This window comes from Erythrolamprus reginae, chromosome 1 (assembly GCF_031021105.1).
Source record: "Erythrolamprus reginae isolate rEryReg1 chromosome 1, rEryReg1.hap1, whole genome shotgun sequence".
Taxonomy (NCBI): domain Eukaryota; kingdom Metazoa; phylum Chordata; class Lepidosauria; order Squamata; family Dipsadidae; genus Erythrolamprus; species Erythrolamprus reginae.
The window spans coordinates 312,787,990-312,812,414 of record NC_091950.1 but is presented as its reverse complement, the minus strand read 5'-3'; the positions used below and the strand labels follow the sequence as shown (position 1 = coordinate 312,812,414).

Genomic DNA, 24,425 nt, shown 5'->3' with positions numbered 1-24,425 from the left:
AATGGCTCACTTAAAAATCATCATCAACTCAGAGTTTTTCAAACCTGCCCAGAAGCCGAGAGGGAAAGAGTGAGAGGGAAAGAGTGCCGCCCAGTCCCCAAGGGACTGCCGCTCAGACACTATACTTTTCCGCCCACCCACCCCCAAAAATTAGAGGGAACACTAGCCGATGGTGAGATTTGAACTGCTGAACTATAGCTAGCAGTTAGCTGAAGTACCCTGCAGTGCTGCACTCTAACCACTGCACCATCCCAGTTCTAAAAGATAAAGAGCATTCAGAATTCCTGCATCTAGAATCAAAGGTCCCCATTACTTCCTGAAAAGATTCATTAGACAATCCTTGTCTTGTAGCCTCCTGCCCTTCCCCAACATTCTCACCCTCCAGGCACTAATTGCCATTCATGAGATGCTCTTTTTGAATTTCCTTTGAGCTCTTTCAGCATGACAGACAGGCCAATATAACAGAATATTTATTTGTGATGCAGATCTCCAGTAAAGATAAGAGCAACCTGTATCCTCCAAACTCTGTCTAACAAATCAAAGGCACAATCTAGCCAAAACCTCTCCAGATTCCTAAGAGGTCAGTAAGGGGCGTGCATAAGTGCACCAGCATGCCTTCCGTCCCCTGTCCTATTGTCTCTCCCAAATGTCTTTATATATCTTTCTCTCTAGTCCTATATCTTTTCCTCTATTCTTTCATGATTTATTTTATTCCTACATCTTTTCTCATATTCTTTCATTGATATATTTTACTATGAGTATATCCTCTGTAACTCTGTAACTATACTATGAGTATATCCTTCCTACGGAAGCCAAAAACACCCTCCCAGAGCCTCTGTGCAAGCCAAAAATCATCTGACTGGCACACACATTCATGTTGGAGCTAACCTAGGGCAACGGCTGGTGTGCCAGCAGATATGGCTCCGTGTGCCACCTGTGGCACCCATACCATAGGTTCGCCATCACTGTACTAAAGTCTTCAGGATGACTACAGGAATCTCACTCCTTCTGTTGAACCTGATGCTTATCTTGTAAATTTCACTCCGAGAATGGCTCATTGATGAGCAACATGATTATCTTCCTCTTGGGTTTTGTGTAAGAGGGTTACCCATTGAATAACTAGGTTTGCAACTTTGATTTTTTCTCTTTGAGTCTCTCATTTATACACACCATCCTTCCTTTAATCCACTCAAGGAGGAAATATTTTTCATTTTGGCTTTCTAACCGGCAGCTGTTTTTTGAATTGTTCCCTAACCAGGTTACCACAAAAGCAAAAATCGCTTTGAGAATGCCATTGACTGATTAACTTCAGAACCGGCTGTGGATTGTAAAGTGTTATTATCTTGTGGCTTGGCCCTCCAGTTGGGCAATTTGCCTGAGGAGGTGGTTGGAGACCAGCATGTCTAAGACGTACCAACAAAATATGTATTGACAGCCATGTCCGTAGTGTAGATTACTTTGTCATTTTCAAGAAACAAATAACGTCTGAGCTTGTTTATACAGTAGTTTCATTAAAAACAAGATTGAACTGTATTTATAACAAGATTGAACTGTATTTAAATTATTGCTACCAAGCAGTGTCCTATTAAATTTCAGCCCTTTGTGAAGCAATACTTAGATATTAAATGGGTTCCTTATATAAATGGGTTTATATAATGGCTCAGGACCAGACTATTTATGGGACCATCTTTTGCCGTATACCTCCCAGAGACCTATAAGAGCACACAGAGTTGGCCTCCTCTGGGTCCCGTCAACTAAGCAATGCAGGCTGGCAGGGCCGTGGGGTAGGGCCTTCTCTGTTGCTGCCCCGGCTCTATGGAATCAACTCCCCCCCAAATGTCCGTACTGCTCCCACCCTACTGACCTTCTGCAAGGCCACTAAGACCAGGCTTTGCTGGCAGGCCTGGGGGCCATGAATTAACAACTATCATGGCCAAATCGTATGAATGTTTAGTATGCATGTTTGTTGTGATTGGTTAATTTATGGGGTTTTTAAATTAGGGTTTTATAATTTTTTAGATTTTAAATTCGACTACTTTTTTTATCATTTTGTATTTATTTTGTTGTTGTAAGCCTCCCTGAGTCCTTCAGGATTGGGCGGCATAGAACTTGAATTAGATAGCTATAGATAGATAGATGGATGGATAGATAGATAGATAGACAGACAGACAGACAGACAGACAGACAGACAGACAGATAGACAGACAGATAGACAGATAGACAGACAGACAGACAGACAGACAGACGCTTTTTGACAGAGTGCTATACCTTTATTTTAAAAACAGAACTAGCCTTCTACATTCAATCCAGGATTTGCCAGCTGTGGTATTGGCAGTTCTGTCCAAAAGAATGCTTTTTTTGTTTGTTTTCCACTGTTAGAAACCAGAAGCATCATATGGCATTTATATTTGTGGCAAGGGATATAGTTTTGCCTATTCCTTTATCATTCTGCATTCCATTGGCTGTTTGCAGATGCTGCTGGCCATGAAGGCAGAACTGGATTACTTAGTCACTTATAGCAAACACAAGAATAATTCAATTACACGTTCAGTTGTACGTAGACATTCCTATGAGGGATGAATTTATGTCTGTACTCCAGCCTCGTTAACAGGATGAGTACAATACAAAATGAAGCAACTTCAGTGTTTCATGCAATTATTTCTCCATGGCTGTGATCGATCAGTCAGGAAATTTTTTGCACATGAGTTTAGCAGGGTTAGTTTAGTTGATTGACAGATACTGGAGGCAAGTAGCAGGAAGTACCTACTGTTAAGCATGGGGAAATCAGGAAGTCCAGCCAGTTAAATATATGTATATAAAAGCTTATTGCAAACTTATGCTCTCTACAAGAATCTGACCTACTCACAGTCAAAGCCAATATGTGGTAGGTAAGAGTCGGGGTAAGCTCGACTATGATTTCTTGTGGGTGCAAAGGAACTTGAGAATGATGATGCATTTGACCCCACTCAGGTTCAAGCTGGTCATCTTCTATACCGTGGGTGTCAAACTCGCTGCGTCATGTTGCAATCACGTGATGTTTCATGACAGTTTTCCTATTCACAGAACTGGGGTGGGCATGACTTGTGTGTGATGCATCTGGCCTGCTGGTTGCCAGTTTGACACCCCTGTTCTACATCCAGTGCTTCTAACAACTCCACTACCTGTTTGTCAGTCATGAGTGTGGAGTACTTCCATGCCTCCCATCTATCACAGACAACTTGCAAAATGGCTAAACCCTCTATTCTAGGCACCCACCTATTCTTGGTAAGAGCACTCCACCACACATTAAGGGCATATTGCTGCCTGCTTTTGCCACCAAACTGTACTATTAAGCAATGGTGGGCTGCCAAAATTTGTACTGCCACACTGTTGGCATGGTTTATTTTGTGGATGTGACTTGATGGTCATGTGACTGGGTAGGAGTAGTTTGTCAGCCATGTGGCCAGGTGGGAGCAGCTTGACAATCATGTGACCAGGGTGGCTTAAAGGTCATGTGACTGGGTGGGAGTGGCTTACCAACCAAGATAAGTTTTCAGGTAAGTGCTTGGACTCTTTTTCAGTTGATTAAGTCACCTTATTTGAATAGCCACAAAAAGGACAAAGGATAGACAGCATTATTTGTTGAGAAGCACAGTAACATTTTAAGGTTCTGCACTGAACACACAAGATTCAGTATGATAACAGATTAGGTAAGTAGCTCAATTTTCTTTAATTGCTATAAAAGTTCAGTTCTAGATAATGATTAAAATGATTAAAAGTGTTTAATTATTTCTTATTTTAAAAGTAATTAAGGATCATAGTAAGGTACTAGAGAAAGAAGGACAATTGAAAACTATTAAGTATTCAATAAATAGTGCAGAAACTTATTACACTCCACTGCGTCCGCCTCCCCCCCCCCCCCATTACTGCTATTAAGTGAGAAAACAAAACTGAGGGAATGTACCAATTAGTTCTTATAATAAATCTGAATGAATGATACCAGTTTCTGGCCTGATCTAAGGTAGAAGAGGGCTTGATTGATTAAGGATTTATGCTATCATGCTGTTTTGCTGGCTCAAAACTGGAGCAATGTCTATTAATGCATCTATGAGAAAGAGCCCACTGGCTCTGTAAATTGTTTTGCATGGATACATGGAGATCCGCAAATGGGAATCTAACATGCAAAACAAGAACAATTGCAAATGCTTTGAACAGAGTGTCTAGGTCTAGTCTGTTACCTCCTTTCTTTATTAAGACAGTGGCTTCATGTAAGCCTTCATAATATTTATTTATTTATTATTTATTAATCAGATTTGTATGCCGCCCCTCTCCGCAGACTCGGGGCGGCTCACAGCAATCGCCATACAATGTAAACAAATCCAATATTTAAATTAATTTTAAAACACCACAAGTTAAAACCAATCATACACACTAGCATACCATACATAAATTTTATAAGCCTAGGGGGGAAGGAACATGTCAATTCCCCCATGCCTGACGACAGAGGTGGGTTTTAAGGAGCTTACGAAAGGCTAGGAGGGTGGGGGCAACTCTGATATCTGGGGGGAGTTGATTCCAAAGGGTCGGTGCCGCCACAGAGAAGGCTCTTCCCCTGGGTCCCGCCAAACGACATTGTTTAGTTGACGGGACCCAGAGAAGGCCAACTCTGTGGGACCTAACTGGTCGCTGGGATTCGTGCGGCAGAAGGCGGTCCCGGAGATATTCTGGTCCGGTGCCATGAAGGGCTTTATAGGTCATAACCAACACTTTGAATTGTGACCGGAAACTGATCGGCAACCAATGCAGACTGCGGAGTGTTGGTGTGACATGGGCATATTTAGGAAAGCCCATGATTGCTCTTGCAGCTGCATTCTGCACGATCTGAAGTTTCCGAACACTTTTCAAAGGTAGCCCCATGTAGAGAGCATTACAGTAGTCGAGCCTCGAGGTGATGAGGGCATGAGTGACTGTGAGTAGTGACTCCCGGTCCAAATATGGCCACAACTGGTGCACCAGGCGAACCTGGGCAAACGCCCCCCTCGCCACAGCTGAAAGATGTTTCTCTAATGTGAGCTGTGGATCGAGGAGGACGCCCAAGTTGCGAACCCTCTCTGGGGGGGTTAGTGACTCCCCCCCCAGGGTGATGGACGGACAGATGGAATTGTCCTTGGGAGGCAAAACCCACAGCCACTCCGTCTTATCTTATAATAACTGACAATGATTCCATACCATTGCTCTGTACCAGGGAATCTACATACAACTGTTGTACTGTAATCACTTTGGAATCAACTACTCAGCTATGCTAGCAATACCAAGATGTTGGTCCCATTCTCCCATATTAACTCACTTATTCCCTCATCCAAAAGAAAGTTATTAAGGATCATCAACCATGGCTGAGCTGGTGCATTTCAACAGGCAGTGCTATATATGCCACCTTTTGCTCCTGGAGAAAAGACAAGTTATATTAGTCTATAAAATATTCCAGCTTTAATAGCTGCCAAAGGCCACCACACACCTACATTGTCTATGTATGCATATGCAGTATGTATGTGTAATAAAATTAATATCCTAGTAATATTACCAGCCTGAAAGTAATATAGCTATTGACAATTATTTCTGTATGTTCAGATAAGATAGAAACATAGAAGACTGACGGCAGAAATAGACCTCATGATCCATCTAGTCTGCCCTTATACTATTTCCTGTATTTTTATCTTAGGATGGATATATGTTGATACCAGGCATGTTTAAATTCAGTTACTGTGGATTTACCAACCACGTCTGTTGGAAGTTTGTTCCAAGGATCTACTACTCTTTCAGTAAAATAATATTTTCTCACGTTGCTTTTGATCTTTCCCCCAACTAACTTCAGATTGTGTCCCCTTGTTCTTGTGTTCACTTTCCTATTAAAAACACTTCCCTCCTGAATCTTATTTAACCCTTTGACATATTTAAATGTTTCAAAGGTGCCAACAGAATTGCCTTCAGCCAATATTGAAGTAACAAGCGACATATACAATTCCTATAATTAAATGAAGATTGCTCATAGTACACATTATTCCTACCTAGGACTTCTACACTTCCCATAACTGATTATATCCTTTGAATATACTTCTGGGAAGAGAGAAATGCAAATAAACCTAAAAATATCAGGAAGTTATTTTTGGAAAAAAACCAAACATCTCCACTCCATTAGATAATCACATCACGGTGTACCCATGAACATACTATCATATAATTATAATCTCTTCCTTGGATAGAATAATTTAAATGTGAAGGAAACTTGAGCCATTTTATTTTCAAACATTGACCCAGAAGGATAACATGAGGATGTATCAGGGCCAAAATGAAATCTTAAACAACTTCCTATTTGCTCTCTGTGATATGATGTACCATTTCAGTCTCATGCCTACTGCACAGCTTGTCATCATGCTGTGGACGTTATTCACCAAAAGAAACTTTAGAAACTAGTGACACACATTCATAGCAGGAAAAGCAACACAGGTTACATCTATTGCAGGACAATTTAAAATAAAAGCTGCTTTAGATACAGACTTCAGCAGAGCTAAGACTGAAGCAGGACATAGTAACCTGCAGTCTAAAATGAATGTGGAGGTCAACATAGGATGTGCTTATTTTGCCTTCATTTTATTTAGGACAAATGTTTGTCTGTTAAATAGTTTTGTACAGCTGCCCAACACATATATAACTGAAAAAAATGAAAATTTGGCCCATGATTACCCAGTGGGCTTTATAACACAATAAAGGTTTCCACAGGGGGCTCCTTAAACCTAATTATACCATCTAAATTCAGTATACCACAGCAGCTACAGTATTTGGAGAAGTAGACCTCCTAACTCTCATTAGTGAGATTAAATGCATTATTATTGGTGTACTTTCACTTAGAACAGTATTCAGTGAATTAGTTGTCTTTAAAAATAGTGTGTGAAAGAAATTCAGAATCTGGGTCCCCTGTACAATACATATTGCTGCTACTCTTGGTTGATCAGGTGCCTCCAGATATGGAATTTAGGTATATGACCATTTCAATTTGCACAGTTTGACCCATAGCAAATTCAAGGATGAGACTATGGCCTCTGTACGGTATTTGATTAGACTGGTAATTGAATCATACAGCATACATACTCACAACCAATGAACTTATTGCTAAAGTCACCTCTGGGAACAGCTGATTGGGGTTATTCCGAGAAACCCACCAATCAGCTTTTTTGTTATTTTCCTTCCCAAAAACTAATGTGGGTTTTATAGCTGCTCCAAGTCCTCGGAGAGGGGTGGCATACAAATCTAATTAATAATAATGATAATGATAATGATAATAATAATAATAATAATAATAATAATAATAATAATAATAATAATAATAATAATAATATGCAGGAAGCAAAATCTAATGAAAATCTTGCGCATGCAAGATTTGGATGACTTTTTTTTTTGCTTCTGCGCATGTGCGGAAGAAAAAAATGCCGAACTCTCATGTGCACATCCTCTCGTGAGATTTTTCTTCCTGTAAATGCACAGAAGCAACTTCTCATTGGAGTGCACAAAGCTGTGCGGGCAGCTCCATTTTCACTATCAGAACGCAATGTGGCATGTTCTGGCTAGCAACCCAATACTGCTCTGTGGGTATGGAATTTGCAAAGTGGCTACAGCTTACAGACTACAAAAAACAGCACGACAACAAATCTAATTAATTAAAATTACTACTAAAAATCCCATATATATTAAAATCAGTCAGCCAACTCATTTTTATAGTATGGCTCATCAAACTCAACATAGACAGCACATTTTCCCCTTAAAAAGGTAATGCACTAAGTAGCAGAAATGCGCTTTCAAATATGGCTGGAATAATCTTCTCCTTGATACGTTCAACTGACTAATCAATAAAGTATACAGCACTATACTGATAGTTTGCTGATAGCACTGATGCAACAGGAAAAGGCCAATCAGAACCCCTTTCATTGCAGCTCTATGGCTACATTGCAAATGTTTTTGGATAAGTGTCAGCGATATGTTATCCCTTTTTTCCATTGCATGTTCCAATGATAATAGGCATGTGTTTCGTTAAATTGTTTAACATAGCCTTAGTACACGATAGATTTCGTGTCTGCCAACTGACAGAACTGCCGAGAAGTTTACTGAGTGCAGATGATCGTAAATGCAAGAGCTTTGAAGGTCTGCTCTGTTTCCAGGAGCTTTTGGCAAAATCCAGCCTCGGCTTAAATGACCTTTAAAACTTTCTCTGGGTTGCGGGGTTCATTTGAAGCGGCTCTCAGAGCTGAAACTTAAACTACTTCTGCTAAGCTAACAAACCACATAAGTCTTGGCCGAACACTGAACTTAGAGTATGCCTAACCAAACACAATCAAGTCAGGTTTCCTTGATTCCAGCAGTAAAGTAGAGAAATCATTCCTCCACTCAAAATAGAATACCGTACAAGACTAGACTTTCAATCCTGGGCCTAGGAAACCTAGAAGTAAGATGCCTTAAACAAAATCTAAGTATTGCCCACAAGATCATGTGCTGCAACATCCTGCCTGTTGGCGACTACTTCAGCTTCAACCACAACAACACAAGAGCACACAACAGATTTAAATTTAATATTAACTGCTTCAAACTTGACTGTAAAAAATATGACTTCAGTAACCGAGTTGTCGAAGCGTGGAACTCATTACCGGACTCCATAGTGTCATCCCCAAACCCCCAACACTTTACCCTTGGATTATCCACGGTTGACCTATCCAGATTCCTAAGAGGTCAGTAAGGGGCGAGTACAAGTGCACTAGAGTGCCTTCCGTCCCCCGTCCTATTGCTCTCCTATATCTCCTATACCTTTCTTCTATTCCTATATCTCTTCTTCTATTCTTTCATTGATATGTTCTATTACTATATATTCTTTTCTATTCTGTGTTAGATATATTTTACTATGAGCATCTCCTCTATAACCGTCATCAAGTATTTTACTATGTGTGTATATTTATTTATTTATTTATTTATTTATTTATTTATTTATTTATTTATTTATTAAATTTGTATGCCGCCCCTCTCTGTAGACTCGGGGCGGCTGAATATATATATACCCACTAAAACTCTCATTGTGTATTGGACTAAATAAATAAATAAATAAATAAATAAATAAATAAATCTAAATCTCTGTTTCTTCAGAGTTTGGAACTAACAGGAAAGCATTTACGCTCATTTCTAAGAAATTATCAGCTTCTCCATTCATGTACGCTTCCTTAAATTATCCAGTTGCAATAAAAGAAAGGATGGGTGTTTGCAGGGTTGGGCTGCTGCCCGGATCGGGGTGGGGGGAACGCAGTGGGGTAGCGAAAATGGAGCTCCACCCCAGAGCACCCAATTTGCATTGAAAGATGTTGAAAGCAAATGCAGGGCGTCCTGCATAAGCCATGGCCACAGTGTGGTAGTAAAATTTTTGGTAGCCCTTCACTGGCTGTTTGTCACCTAGTGCAGGTGAGATTATTATGCTTGTAGCACATTAAGAGTTAGGATTGCAAGTTATCTACTTGTAGTATCTCAAGATAGTTACTTAGGGGTAAGTGCTGGTCCTAGGATATCTGCGAGACCGCCTTCTGCCGCACGAATCCCAGCGACCAGTTAGGTCCCACAGAGTTGGCCTTCTCCGGGTCCCATCGACTAAACAATGTCATCTGGTGGGACCCAAGGGAAGAGCCTTCTCTGTGGTGGCTCCGACCCTCTGGAACCAGCTCCCCCCAGAGATTAGGATTGCCCCCACCCTCCTTGCCTTTCATAAACTCCTTAAAACCCACCTCTGCCATCAGGCATGGGGAAAGTGAAACATCTCCCCCTTGCCCATGTAGTTTTTGTGTATGATTCGATTGTGTGCTTGCTTGTTTTTTATATATTGGGGGGGTTTTTTTGGATTTTTTAACCTAAAACTGTAATTTAGATTGCTAAATATTAGATTTGTTACTATGTACTGTTTGTTACCATTGTTGTGAGCTGCCCCGAGTCTGCGGAGAAGGGCGACATATAAATCCAATAAATCTAATTTTTAAAAAAAGAATTGCCCAATGATAGCAAGTAGAAGAAATTAATGTTTTACTGACTTACAAAAGCCCCAATTTGCTTCCAATGGTTGATTCTTTTCCCACTTGATTAGTAATCATATTCCAATTTTCCTTATGCTTATAATAGGAACTTTAAATGAATTTAAAGTTCGTTTAAATTAAGTTTCTGGGTCATTTTATAATTAGCCAGGAACAAAGTTAAGACTTTACTGGAAATAATTGTCCTGGAGCAAAAAGCATCCTCGTGCCTGTATTGTTTTTGGCTTGACGTGGCTTCTTAGGCTACATCTGACAAGTTTTAATTCCAAATAAAGCATATCTTTAGAATCCAAAAGCAAAGGAACAGGGCAAGTAACTATTTCATATCATTTTCACTGCTCTTATGCCACACATTCCTGAAAAAGACTTAAGGGGCAGTTAGCACCATCAACATAAAACAAAATAACAACCCAACTTCCCCCTCCAGGTACTTATAAAATGACAAATTCAAAAAAAAAAAAGATTTAAAAACGGGAAAAGGCAAATGTAATTTTTGCCCACAAGCCCCACCTTCATTCAAAGCAAACCCTCTTCCTGTGCCAGGCAGAAGAGGAAGGACTTCACCAGCCAAGAGGAACAAAGCTGACAGATCTCTGTTGGTTCTAGAGAGTTAGAGCAGCTGGTAAAAAACGTGTGATAGAATGGGCAACAGGTTTTGGGAATTCACAGGAAGAACCAGAGGAAGTGAATATGGGAAGCAGGACCATTCACTGAACTGTACAGGGAGGGAAAGCAGGAGCTCTAGAGTAACTCTGCCTCAATTTATTTATTATTTATTTATTTATTTATTGGATTTGTATGCCACCCCTCTCCGCAGACTCGGGGCGGCTAACAACAGTGATAAAAAACAGCATGTAACAATCCAATACTAAACAACTAAAAAAAACCTTATTATAAAACCAAACATACATACAAACATACCATGTGTAAATTGTAAAGCCTAGGAGGAAATAATATCTCAGTTCCCCCATGCCTGACGGCAGAGGTGGGTTTTAAGAAGCTTGCGAAAGGCAAGGAGGGTGGTGGCAATTCTAATCTCTGGGGGAGTTGGTTCCAAAGGGCCGGGGCCACCACAGAGAAGGCTCTTCCCCTGGGTCCTGCCAAACGACATTGTTAAGTTGACAGGACCTGGAGAAGGCCCACTCTGTGGGACCTAACTGGTCACTGGGATTTGTGCAGCAGAAGACGGTCCCTGAGATAATCTGGTCCGGTGCCATGAAGGGCTTTATAGGTCATAACCAACACTTTGAATTGTGACCAAAAACTGATCGGCAACCAATGCAGACTGCGGAGTGTTGGTGTAACATGGGCATATTTGGGAAAGCCAAATATACACTGGAATGGAATGGAATGGAATGGAACAGAAGAGAACAGAACAGAATAGAATTCTTTATTGGCCAATTGTGATTGGACATGCAAGGAATTTGTCTTTGGTGCATATGGTCTCAGTGTACATAAAAGAAAAGATACATTTGTCAAGAATTGTGAGGTACAACACTTAATTATTGTCATAGGGTAAAAATATGCAATCAGAACAATCAACATTAATAAAATTCATAAGGTATAAATCATATACAGTCATAAATGGGAGGAGATGGGTGATAAGAACAACGAGAAGGCTAATAGTTATAGTAATGCAGTCTTTGTGAATAGTTTGATAGTGATGAGGGAATTATCTGTTTAGCAGAGAAATGGAGTTCAGGAAAAAACTGTTCTTGTGTCTACTTGTCTTGGTGTGCAGTGCACTATAGTGTCATTTTGAGGGTAGGAGTTGAAAGGATTTATGTCCAGGATGCGAGAGGTCAGTAAACATTTTCACCACCCTCTTTTTTACTCCTGCAGTATAAAGGTCCTCAGTGGAAAGCAGATTGAGAGTAATTGTTTTTTTCTGCACTTCTGATTATCCTCTGAAGTCTGTGTCTAGCTTGCTGGGTTTAGATTTACTCAACCAAAATGTTATAGAGGTGCAGATGACAGACTCAGTAATCCCTCTGTAGAACTGTATCAGCAGCTCCTTAGGCAGTTTGAGCTTCCTGAATTGGCGCAGAAAGAACATTCTTTGTTGTGTTTTTTTAATGACATCTTTGATGTTAGGTCTTGAGATATGATAGAACTTAGAAATGTGAAGGTCTCTACTGTTGATACTGTGTTGTCCAGTATTGTAGGAGGTGGAAGCATGGGAGGGTTTCTCTTAAAGTCTACCACCATTTCTATGGTTTTGAGTGTGTTCAGTTCCAGATTGTTCCAGTCAAACCACGAGGCTTCAACTTCCCGTCTGTATAAGATTTCATAAAGTGGAATCTGAATTTTATAAAATTTGGGAAAAAGTGTATAAATGGTGGAATTTGAAAAAAAAGATTATTGAAGATAACAAAACAAAGCATGAAACAGTAAAATGTATATTTTTGAATACAACTCACAGGGAAATTCAATGAATAACATTATTTTTATTAACTAAGTTTAACTATTTAATCATAACTATATAGAAACATAGAAACATAGAAACATAGAAGTCTGACGGCAGAAAAAGACCTCATGGTCCATCTAGTCTGCCCTTATACTATTTTCTGTATTTTATCTTAGGATGGATATATGTTTATCCCAGGCATGTTTAAATTCAGTTACTGTGGATTTATCTACCACGTCTGCTGGAAGTTTGTTCCAAGGATCTACTACTCTTTCAGTAAAATAATATTTTCTCATGTTGCTTTTGATCTTTCCCCCAACTAACTTCAGATTGTGTCCCCTTGTTCTTGTGTTCACTTTCCTATTAAAAACACTTCCCTCCTGAACCTTCCCTCCACTTCCCTCCTGAACCCTCCTGAATATAATCAATAGAAAATGTTTGAAATTTTAGGTTTATTTTTCTTTGTATATTAGTATTGTATACAAACAGATATTTCATCGATAAGTTTACTTTTCTGTATTGATCTAAAATAGAATACTTTTTATTTCTGTATTAGGAAGACTTCTATAATAAGAGGATCAATGGTAGCTCCTATATATGTTAAATGTTGTTAGTTTTGTCTGTCTTACATTTTAAAAAAATTCAATAAAATTATTATTTTTTTAAAAAGATTTCATCATTGTCTCAAATGAGACCAATTACTGTTGTATCATCTGCAAACTTCAGCAGTTTAACAGATGGATCATTAGAGATGCAGTTATTGGCATATAGAGAGAAGTGGTGAAAGTACACAGCCTTGGGGGTCCTCTGTGCTAATCGTACAGATATCTGATATGATTTTGCCTAGCTTCACCTGCTGCTTCCTGTCTGTTAGGAAGGTACAAGTTGTTAAAATAAAACTACAGTACTTTGGAAAGTTTTTTCAGACGAATGTCAAGCCCTGAATGGCTGGTAAACTCAGGAAACAAGAAGTCCTGGACAGGACTTTTATAACCAGAGGGTAATATAACAGAATGTAACATTCCTCTCTCAGCCAGTTTCATTGATTGTGGATGAGTGTGAATCATACTGACCTACCTGGCATTTAATAGCAGCAGCCAAAATCCCTGGGGTTGAAGGATGTGGATCTTTGGTGCTGGTGTGAGAATTGAAAGCAAGAAAACGTAATCAGTCTAATATACTAGGTCTCTTGCCTGTCACCAGAACCCCATTCCCCTCTGCTCTTACTGGCCAGCATTACCCTCCAGCCAAGGAATTCCTCAAATATCTAGCACAGGTCATGCTGAACCAGGTGAAGGGCAGATCTTGACTTTGCACTTTATCCCATTGTCAATACTGGCCACTTTCCATTTTCACGATGCAGAAAGAGATGGTTTTACCCTCCTCCCTCTCTCAGCTCATTTTGCAAATGCACCCTGCATCAACAGAAATCTTTCTCTGAGGCAAATGGGCAGATAAGAAGTATGAGAAAGAGAGGGAGGGAACAATGGTGAAATCCAATATTTTTTTACTACTGATTCTGTGGGCATGGCTTGGTGGGCGTGGCAGGGGAAGGATACTGGAAAATTCCTGTCCCTACCCCACTCCAGTGGAAGGATACTGCAAAATCTCCATTCCCTCCCCACTCCTGGGGGGAAGGATACTGCAAAATCTCCATTCCTTCCCCACTCCCGAGGGAAGGATACTGCAAAGTCTCCATTCCCTCCCCACTCCTGGGGGGAAGGATACTGCAAAATCTCCATTCCCTCCCCACTCCTGGGGGAAGGATACTGCAAAATCTCCATTCCCTCCCCACTTCTGGGGGAAAAATACTGCAAAATCTCCATTCTCTTTCCACTCCTGGGGGAAGGATATTGCAAAATCTCCATTCCCTCCCTACTTCTGGGGGGAAGGATACTGCAAAATCTCCACTCCCTCCCCACTCCTGGGGGAAAAATACAGCAAAATCTCCATTCCCTCTCCACTTCTGGGGGGAAGGATATTGCAAAATCTCTATTCCCTCCCCACTCCTGGGGGAAGGATACTGCAAAATCTCCATTCCCTCCCCTTCCATAACCTAGCCTGAATTTTTGAAATTGGCTTAAGAAATAGCTGATAGCAACAAGAGGGACAAGAAGATTGGGCTGCAATGCAGAATTGCCTTGAATCAGCCCTTCAAGCTTCTGCTTATAGTACATCTCAGTTCTTCTCATCCATTATTGCTTTGCTTTCATCTGAGATAGGAAATCCCTCACAAAATTAGGAAATATGAAGTCCAGTCCCAGGTTTCAGCCTTTGAATAGCCCAGAAATACAGCACCTCCCCTCTCACCTTCCTCATTCCAAGATCTGAAGCTGGCAATGTCCCTTGAATTCTCTTGTGGGAGACCAGCTCCTAGAACCATGATGGCGAACTTATGACACGCGTGCCACAGGTGGCACGTGGAGCCATATGGGAGGGCACGTGAGACTTTGTCCTGTGTCAGTTCCAGCACACATTCACGCACTGGCCAGCTGATTTTAGGCCTTGGGGAAGGCCGTTTCACCCTCTGGATGCTTCAGGGAAGCCTCCCTGAAGTCCCAGAGGCAAAAAAATTGCCCAATGGAAAAACCGGAAATTCAGAAAAAACACACTCCTGCTTTGCTGTTGTGCTGGTTTTTTGCACTCTGGAAGGTTCAGGGAAGCTTCCTGAAGCTCCAGAGTGCAAAAAACAGCACAATGGGAAAACCGGAAGTGCGTATTCTGAACTTCCGGTTTGCCCATTGTGCTGTCTTTTGCACTCTGGGCCATCAGGAAACTTCCCTGAACCTTCCAGAGTGCAAAAACAACAACAACAACAGCACAACAGCAAAGCAGGAGTGCGTTTTTCAGAATTTCCGGTTTTTCCATTGGGCAATAATATATACTATTATTTCGAACAAACTCCCTACTTAACTTACAACTATACCTACGGAAATCAGACTCATTAAATTCACAACATATTTACAAACAGTTCGCTCAACTACTAGAGCCAACAATAACAATTGGCTCTCCTTGTTCCTCCCCCCTATTTTCCCTTCTTTCCCCCTCTTCCTTTTCTTTTTTCTTTTTCTTTCTCGCTACTATCTAATCTATGTTCATGTGTGATTACAGTATAAGTATGTTTATTGATGCTTTGTATTTTAACTGTTTGTATTTTGGTTGTTTAAATAAAGTATTTTTTAAAAAAAATTAAAAAGGAAGCTTCCCTGAACCTTCTGGAATTCAAAAAACAGCACAACGACAAACTGGAAGTGCGTTTTCCCAAACTTCCGGTTTGCCCGTTTGGGGATTTTTTTTCACGTACCAGGCTTCAGGCAGGGGGGGCAGCATGGGTGTGTGTGTGTGTATACATGGGGGGAGGGAAAGGATATGGGCAGGTGCACACATGCTAGCACACCCACACACAACCTTTTGGCACATGAACCAAAAAGGGTTTGCCATCACTGTCCTAGGAGATTGGGGCTCACATAATCTAGCAGCTAGTCTATTCCAGGCTTTATTCTCTTTACAACCAATAAGAAAAGGACCAGGCAACTGGGAAACAGACTTTTCCAAATCATCTTGTAAAATCCTTCAGGCCCCATCAAGGGTGTGATATAAATTAGTCTGACTTAGATTTATTAATCACTGCAACACCAAACAGGCTCCGATATGCATAACTCAACAATACACTTTTTTTGTTCCAGCTTGAATGTTCATCCAAGGAGTTCTTTTTATGTCAAGCTTCCAAGCCTTGGTAAATAGGTCAAAGCACAAAGTTATGATTTCACTCCTAAGAATGTACTTAGCAATCATAGACTCATTTTCCTTTGGCAAAAGGAATGCCACACAAACCTGCCAATTTTTCTTGAATCAAGTTGTTGTGCTTGAAACAAAGGAGGCAAACAGCACACACAAGTGTTTTAAGGAATAGCTTAATAAAATTCTCATTTCTTACTAAGGAATGCAGGAATTGTACCTGTATTAAAAGTTAGGTCAGAAGCATATTTGTATTTTGCATTTTGGAAAACTAATTTGCTTGTTGTTCTCTCCTGGATTCAGCATAAGTGAGTGTGAGAAAGAAAGAATTACATTGACATTAGCATATCCTAGAACAGTGTTTCCCAACCGGTGTGCCGTGGCACACTGGTGTGCCGCGAGACATGGTCAGGTGTGCCGCGAAGAAAGCAGCTCAGCTTCGGTCTCGAAACTTTTTGCGAAGAGCAAAAAGTTGTGAGAACGGAAGTGAGCTTCCTTCTTAGCGCCTTCCAAGTTTTCCGGCAACTGCAGCGCCCCGCCCGGCTGGAGCCTCCCTGGCGGTGGCAGCAGGTGAGCTTTGGGGCCTGGTGGGAGGGTAGCGGCAGCGGAAGGGCGGCGCGCAGTGGGAGGGTGATGGCAGCCGCAGCCGCAGCGGGTAGTAGCCGTGGGGCAGCGGCAGAGTGGTCAGCTGTGAGGCGGAGCTCCGGAACAAAGGCACGGAGGGCGGCGGCTGGACATGCTAGAATTGCGTGGCTGGTACTTGCCTGCTGTCTGGGCCGGGACGGAGGCTCCAGCCCCACTTCCATGCCCAGCGCAACGCCAGCATGTACAGCGTCTAGCAACACATCTAGTCGCCTTCTGTGCCTCAGTTCCGGAGCTCCGCCTGACGACCTTGCCACCGCCCCACGGCTACTGCCCAATGCGGCTGCTGAGAGAAAGAGAGAGGGAGAGAGGGGGGGAGAGAAAGAGATAGCAAGAGAGAAAGAGAGAGGGAAAGAGGGGGGAGAGAAAGAGAGAGAAAGAGAGGGAGAGGGAGAGAGAGGGAGAGAGGGGGGAGAGAAAGAGATAGCAAGAGAGGGAGAGAGAGAAAGAGAGAGAAAGAGATAGCAAGAGAGGGAGAGAGAAAGAGAGTGGGAGAGAGGGGGAGAGAAAGAGATAGCAAGAGAGGGAGAGAGAGAAAGAGATAGCAAGAGAGGGAGAGAGAAAGAGAGAGGGAGAGAAAGAGATAGCAAGAGAGGGAGAGGGAGAAAGAGAGTGGGAAAGAGGGGGGAGAGAAAGAGATAGCAAGAGGGAGAGAGGGGGGAGAGAAAGAGATAGCAAGAGAGGGAAAGAGAGAAAGAGAGGGAGAGAGGGGGGAGAGAAAGAGAGAGAAAGATAGCAAGAGTGGGAGAGAGAAAGAGAGGGAGAAAGAGGGGGAAGGAGGGAGAGAGAAGGAGGGCAAAAGAGAGAGGAAGGAAGGGAGAAACAAAGAGATGGAGAGAGAGGGGGAAAGAAAGAGGAAGGAAGGGAGAGAGAGAAATAGGGAGAGAGAAATAGAGCGAAAGGGAGGAAGAGAGAGATTTTTTTTGTCCAAACTTTTTCTTAGCCCCCCCCCCTCAATGTTCCCCAGGATTTTCTAAATGTGAATAATGTGCCGCGGCTCAAAAAAGGTTGGGAAACACTGTCCTAGAAGATGACTCTGCAACAATTAGCAAAATAAAAGGAAGGAAGGAAGGGAAAGAGAAAGAGAAAGAGAAAGAAAGGGAAAGGAAGAATGAAAGAGAAAGGGAAGGAAAGAAAGAAAGAGAGAGAGAGAGAGAGAAGTAAAAAAAAGAAAGTAATGTCTGTGCTATATTAGAAAACATAGACAAGATCAATCATGCACCCATCTGCAAATGCTCTGAGATTCTGAAGGATTGAGAAGAACAGAGGTCTCAAAGAAATATCAAAGATACCCAGTTTTAAACTAATCAGCAGACACTTGGGACTCCCGAGGGGGAAATACAAACATAGAAAGCTTGGAAAAATGACAGGCATGCTCTTTATTTGTTTTGTGTCCATAGAAAGGTTTGTTTATGTGATTTAAAAAAAAAAACCATAGCCCTATAAATGTGATTTGAGTAACTCATCAGTCACCACTTGAGTCTGTATTTTGTAAGTAGCTGTTTACCGTGCCTCCTTGGCAACCGAATGCCAGGTTTACTCTCAGGGTTTGTACAATACACAGAATGATTCATGAAATGGTTAATTGCTTCATTCAGGGCACAAGCCTGGCTGTATTCCCGTACATATAAACAAAAGCCATCCCAATTGCTTTGCTGAGTGACACCGTGTGTGGTACAGGAAGTTGCATGGGGAATTGGTCAAACCATCTTGTGTTACTGTAATTAATTAGTCATCAAGTGCTTTCCTCCTCAGCTTAGCAACCGAGTAGTACAGTTTAAGATCCATCCCCGTGTACAGATACATCTAACTGCAGGCTTGTCTTCTGGGAGAAGAGCAATAAATATTTATCTTCCCTTTCAACAAGGGTTTAACCCCTGCTCTCCACAGCATGGTCTTGCTCTCTTCTTCCTTCGTCCCCCACCAGTGGCTTCAGTTTTAAAAACCTGCATAAATAATAATGCACACTTAATAAACAACTCAGCTCGGCTATGCACATCACCTCGGTGTCTTGAGAATGAATCATTGGATGTCTTTTCTATGGAAAAATAAAACACTTAGTAGATTGAAACCAGGTCATGGGGTGAACATTGACTAAGGCAGTGTTTCCCAACCTTGGCAACTTGAAGATATTTGGACTTCAACTCCCAGAATTCCCCAGCCAGCAAATGCTGGCTGGAGAATTCTGGGAGTTAAAGTCCAAATATCTTCAAGTTGCCAAGGTTGGGAAACACTGGACTAAGGGATGTGTAGGGCATAAAGAAACACACACACACACACACACACACACACACACAGAGGGGGGGTGTGGAGAAAATATCTTTCTGATATGATATTGTTTTTAAAAAAGTTAAGAATAGCATTCCAGAATATCTTCAAGCCAGAGACAGTTGGAGATAGAAGGGAAAAAGATAAAGAACTGAAGACAATTCTCTACAATGTGCTTGTCTCTGTGGCTAACACAATTTCTACTATCCTCAACCACCTTAGCCAGCAATCCTGCTGGCTGGGATTCATGAGACTTAAATCCTCGCCGATATGGATGGGGGGAGGGCTTCACTGGAACCTCAAAATTGACTCTTTCAAATCCCGCCAACATATTTCCATTATGCTCCGTTCCATATAACAGAAAGTAATGAGAAGGTAAATCAGCATGACAGTCCAGCTATGAGCAGAATAAAATGAAATCCACTGAGCCAAAAAAACCAAAGAGGTACTTCCAAAATGTATCACACCAAACCTATAAAGCTGTTATTATTTTCTTTGAAGGTTACATCCCAATCTTGTTCGCTGTGACTGTTCAATTTCCATGAGGAAAAATTAGAGCAAGAGTAGAAAATTCCCAAGAAAAGTATTATCTTTACAGACTTCATATTTACAGGTCCTGTTTTATATTTACAGGTACGAAGATGGATCAAGAGCCCCATGGTTAGCATGGAAAAACATCAGACGAGCAGCCTCAAATATCCGGGCGCCACTGTGATGCACATATCTCAGGGGGAGACTGACATTGAAGTCCCGTTTTGCCAGATGTGCTTCAGTGATCACACGTTTCCAAAAGGGATCGTCCCACAGGACTCCGAATCCTGTTGCTGGGAAGGACCCCGAAGCTGCAATGTAAGCAGGCCTCTTTCTTTGCATGTTGTTGTTGTTGTTATTATTATTATTATTATTGTTGTTGTTGTTGTTGTTGTTGTTGTTGTTTGTTGTTGCTGCTGCTGCTGTTGTTGTTGTTATTATTATTATTATTATTATTATTATTATTATTATTATTAATTAGATTTGTATGCCACCCCTCTCTGAAGACTCAGGGCGGCTCATAGCATACAATATGAAACAGTGAATACAGAGACAAATCTAATTAAGTAAACTAAAAAGCCCAATATATTAAAAATCAATCAAACAAATTCAAATCGTGGCCATACATCACCAGGGAGTCTAGATCTAATTGCCCCAAGCTTGGTGACATAAGTGAGTCTTAAGACTCTTGCGGAAGGCGAGGAGGATGGGGGCAGTGTGAATCTCTGGGGGGAGATGATTCCAGAGGGCTGGGGCTCCCACAGAGAAGGCTCTTCCCCTTGGCCCACCCCAAGCGACATTGTCTGGTTGGTGGGACCTGGAGAAGGCCAACTCTGTGGGACCTAACTGGTCGCTGGGATTCATATGGCGGAAGGCGGTCCCGCAAACAATGTTAACAATCGGTGGCTGTACTTAGATTTCTCACCTTACAAAATGCTCATATATTTGTCTGATTTAATTATTTGGTTTATACACCCTACCTTTCTGTTCATGGGTGGTAGCTTAGTATAGTGCAACTAAGGGCTCTCAAATACATACTAAAAACCAGAAAAATAGAAAAAAAATAGATAAAAATAAATATTATTTATTAATACATATATTGACTGCAACTAGGATGGCAATAGCCCAACATTGGAAACAACCAAAACCTCCTGACGATGCCTTGATATTAAAAAAAATATTAGACTGTGCAGAATCGGATGCATTAACGCTCAAATTAAAAAATAAAGAAGACTCTGACCACTATAAAACTTGGAAGTACTTTTATGATTGGTTCAAGAGAAGAAACGAAAACTTAAATTGAAATACAACAATAGTAATACCTTTCCCCTCTTTTTTGATATAACAAATTACAAAAGATCTATATACAGTAACTTTTAGGAAAAATCTGTATGAATTTAAATAAATTAAATAAGAATGTATGAAGGCGGTTAAGAAAATAAAAATAATTAAAAATATATGGATAACCAAAAGGAAAAAATAGTGGATACCGATGGCATACTTCACCAGAAGATAATTTGAAATTAGAAGATGACGTATAACTTCCCCCTCACAAGAGAATTTAAATTTAAATAATATATATTATGTTATCTGTTTACTGTTATTGTTATTATTGTTTAGTGTACTTAAATAAGTAATTAACTGTATTAACTAGGATTATTTTTTGTTTGTACGTGTTAGTTTCGTCTTGTTTCAATTTATGGTTCGATTATTTATCTTATATTTTTGTAAATGTGTATATATGTATTTTAAATCAATAAAAATATTTTTAAAAAACCCCAGTGCTAAAATAATTTGCAATTAAAGGCTGGCAAAAGAGAAACGGCATTGGTTCTCTTTGAAAGGCAGCATGAATGAGGAAAAGGCCTAATATACCTGGTGCATTTCATAACATGGGAACAAGGGCGGAAAGAGCCCTTGCTCAAAAATCCCCCAAAGAGCTTCTGAAACAGATATTTCTTCAGAAAGGCTTGAATTCTACATGCTGTAGTCAGAACGTGACTACATTGCAAACTTACGGGGATGGGAATGGAGCCGCAGCTCACTGATGCAAGAGTGAGGTAGATCTTTTAAAAGCAGTTGAGCTTCTCACGAAATCCTCAGTCCAGTCTTTATTGTCTATGTTGACTCTGCATTGAAGACAATGCCAGGTAGAAGAACATGTTCTTTCGGCTTCCCCATATCTTACCATCTCTTGATCCAATCAGTGTAACACCTTTCTGTTTGTATTGTGTGAAAGGTCTCCTTTGCAGTTCATGTGAAAGATTCTGCCGGAGATTCTAGAGAAATGTTAAGAGCCAGGGGAGCCAACAGTATTGTTTAATAAAAAAAAGTAAACACTGTGATCTGGTTTAAAGCTTTGCCTGTGGTTTTAATGGGAACATGGAAATTTAAAGCAAATTAATTCCTTCCCCTCTCCATATATATTTATGTGTGTATGTGTGTGTGTGTGTTTTCGTAGAAAATATTACACGGGGCAAAACCTGAACTCAGAACAATCTACATATATATGTGTGTGTGTATGTGTGTGTCATGTGTTTGACTGAATTTGAAAATTATATATATATATATGTTTTCGTAGATTTTCACGGGTATATGTATGTAGATTGTTCTGAGTTCAGGTTTTGCCCCTTGTAATATTTTGAATGTCTGTGCGACGTTTCAATGAAATCACATTCACCATCATCAGGCTGAAGTTGTAAGCTTCGTGCTGCTGTAAATATAGTTATATAGTAAATATAGTATATAGTATACTATATTTACAGCAGCACGAAGCTTACAACTTCAGCCTGATGTTGGTGAATGTGATTTCACCGAAACGTCGCATAGACATTCAAAATATTACACGGGGCAAAACCCGAACTCAGAACAATCTACATGCATATACCCGTGAAAATCTACGAAAACACACACACACACACACACACACACACACACACACACACACACACACACATATATATATATATATATATATATATATACACATACATATATATATATATATATATATATACACACATACATAATTTACAGTAATGTGGGTAGTTGTTTTGTCTAAATGTGTTTGTATTTAAGACAGCAGTTGTAGTCAATAAAGCAACGTAACTAATATATGAACTGTATATTAAAACTAGGCCAACTGTAAGTTATTCATACAAGCATGATTAACTAAAATATTATTTGGTGCAATGTATTGTCAGAAGAATAATTTACATTCAGATTTTGTGGCATCTGAGATTCATTCTCCAAGAAATTTTAATCATATGTCATAGGGCCTAGGTAGCATTACTCCATTCCAAGAAGTTGTAGACAATTAGCCTTCCAACTTGGATGACTTCAAAGTTGATTGGGGTAATCCAAGGGGATAGGGAGGTATCAATATTCATATTTTCGAAGATTTAATGTAGCTCATGAGGCCTCGAGCTTCCAAATATCAGTTCCAAGGAATTAATGGTTAAAGAGAGATATAATTTTAATTATGTTTACAACTCCCCAAAGGAATATGGTTTGTCACTGTGACAAACAAAATATTGAAATAAGTAGCCTTTGGTCTGATCCAGCAGCATTGTTCTGATATTCATCTTCAGGATGAAAATGGAACTATTCAATTTGTTCTTGAATTCATGCTGGTCTGGGCATTCATAAAATCAAGAGTAGAATCACTATAACATTATTAATAGTGAAACTGATATAGTGAATTTGCCAGAAAACAAGTGATTATATATTTCTGGGGCCTCAAGGAAGAACTTGCAAGTCTCCAAAGCTTACCTGGTTTAGGACTATTGGAATGGTATGGAGTAATACACATTTCCATTGGAAATTAGAAAGGAGCTTGTGCACCTTAAATCCAGAACTTGAAATTATCTGATTGCACCAGTGGCCATGTCACAAAAAAATTTGAGTGTAATGTGTAAGCCTAATATTGGTCTAGCTAGAATCCATTGGTAGTTCTGGGATAAATTTTTGAATCTTTCAGAGATGCCCAAGATATGTCATTCAAACAGGATAGAATGATAGTCACGGCTGGCAAATAGCCCTGGAAAATTCCAATCTATTCAGAATGAATAGAATCAACGGAAAGTGTGAGAATGTTTCATTTTATATAAAGAAAAAAATATATATTTGCACAGAATTTCAGGAACTGGAGCACGGCGGTTTCTTGAATGTGTTTTTAGTAAAAATAAAAGGGGAGAGATGTCAACATGATGCAATTGTAGGAGGAGCTTATTATGCACTGCAAAAGAAATGGATAAATCTTTTCTGCATCAGATAATAAGTCTTTCACAAAACAGGGATAATGGGAATCCAAATTAATTTGACCTCTTTGGGAATATTTATTTATTTATTAGAGTTGAAAGGGACCTTGCAGGTCATCAAGTCCAACCCCCTGCATAAGCAGTAAATCCTACAGCACCCCAGCCAAATTACAGTCCAATCTCCTCTTGAAAATGTCCAAAGTTGGGGAGTTCACAGCCTCTGCTGGCAGGCCATTCCACTGGTTGATCGCTATGACCATGAGGAAGTTCTTCCTTATTTCTAGGTTGAATCTCTCCTTGGTCAGCTTCCAACCGTCGTCTGGCTCTCTGGTGCCCTGCATGTGGGTAAACCTGGAGATGGATAGAGAAGTTTGTAAGACCATTGGCAATATGTATATTGTAGGCAAACCCTGGGAAAGGGTCATTTGACCCCCCCCCTCCCCAAAGGCAGAGGTTTTCAAACTTGGCAAGTTTAAGACTTGTGGACTTCAA

General features: G+C 40.4%; 1 protein-coding gene across 1 annotated transcript in view; it reads left to right on the top strand.

Moving 5' to 3' along the window:
* The window catches only part of SGK1 (serum/glucocorticoid regulated kinase 1), a 107,758-nt gene that overhangs the window by 33,350 nt on the left and 49,983 nt on the right, over positions 1 to 24,425 (top strand). Inside the window, exon 2 of the mRNA XM_070733555.1 lies at positions 19,777 to 19,992. Within this exon, the coding sequence (XP_070589656.1) occupies positions 19,777 to 19,992 (216 nt within the window). The remainder of the gene's footprint in view (positions 1 to 19,776; positions 19,993 to 24,425) is intronic.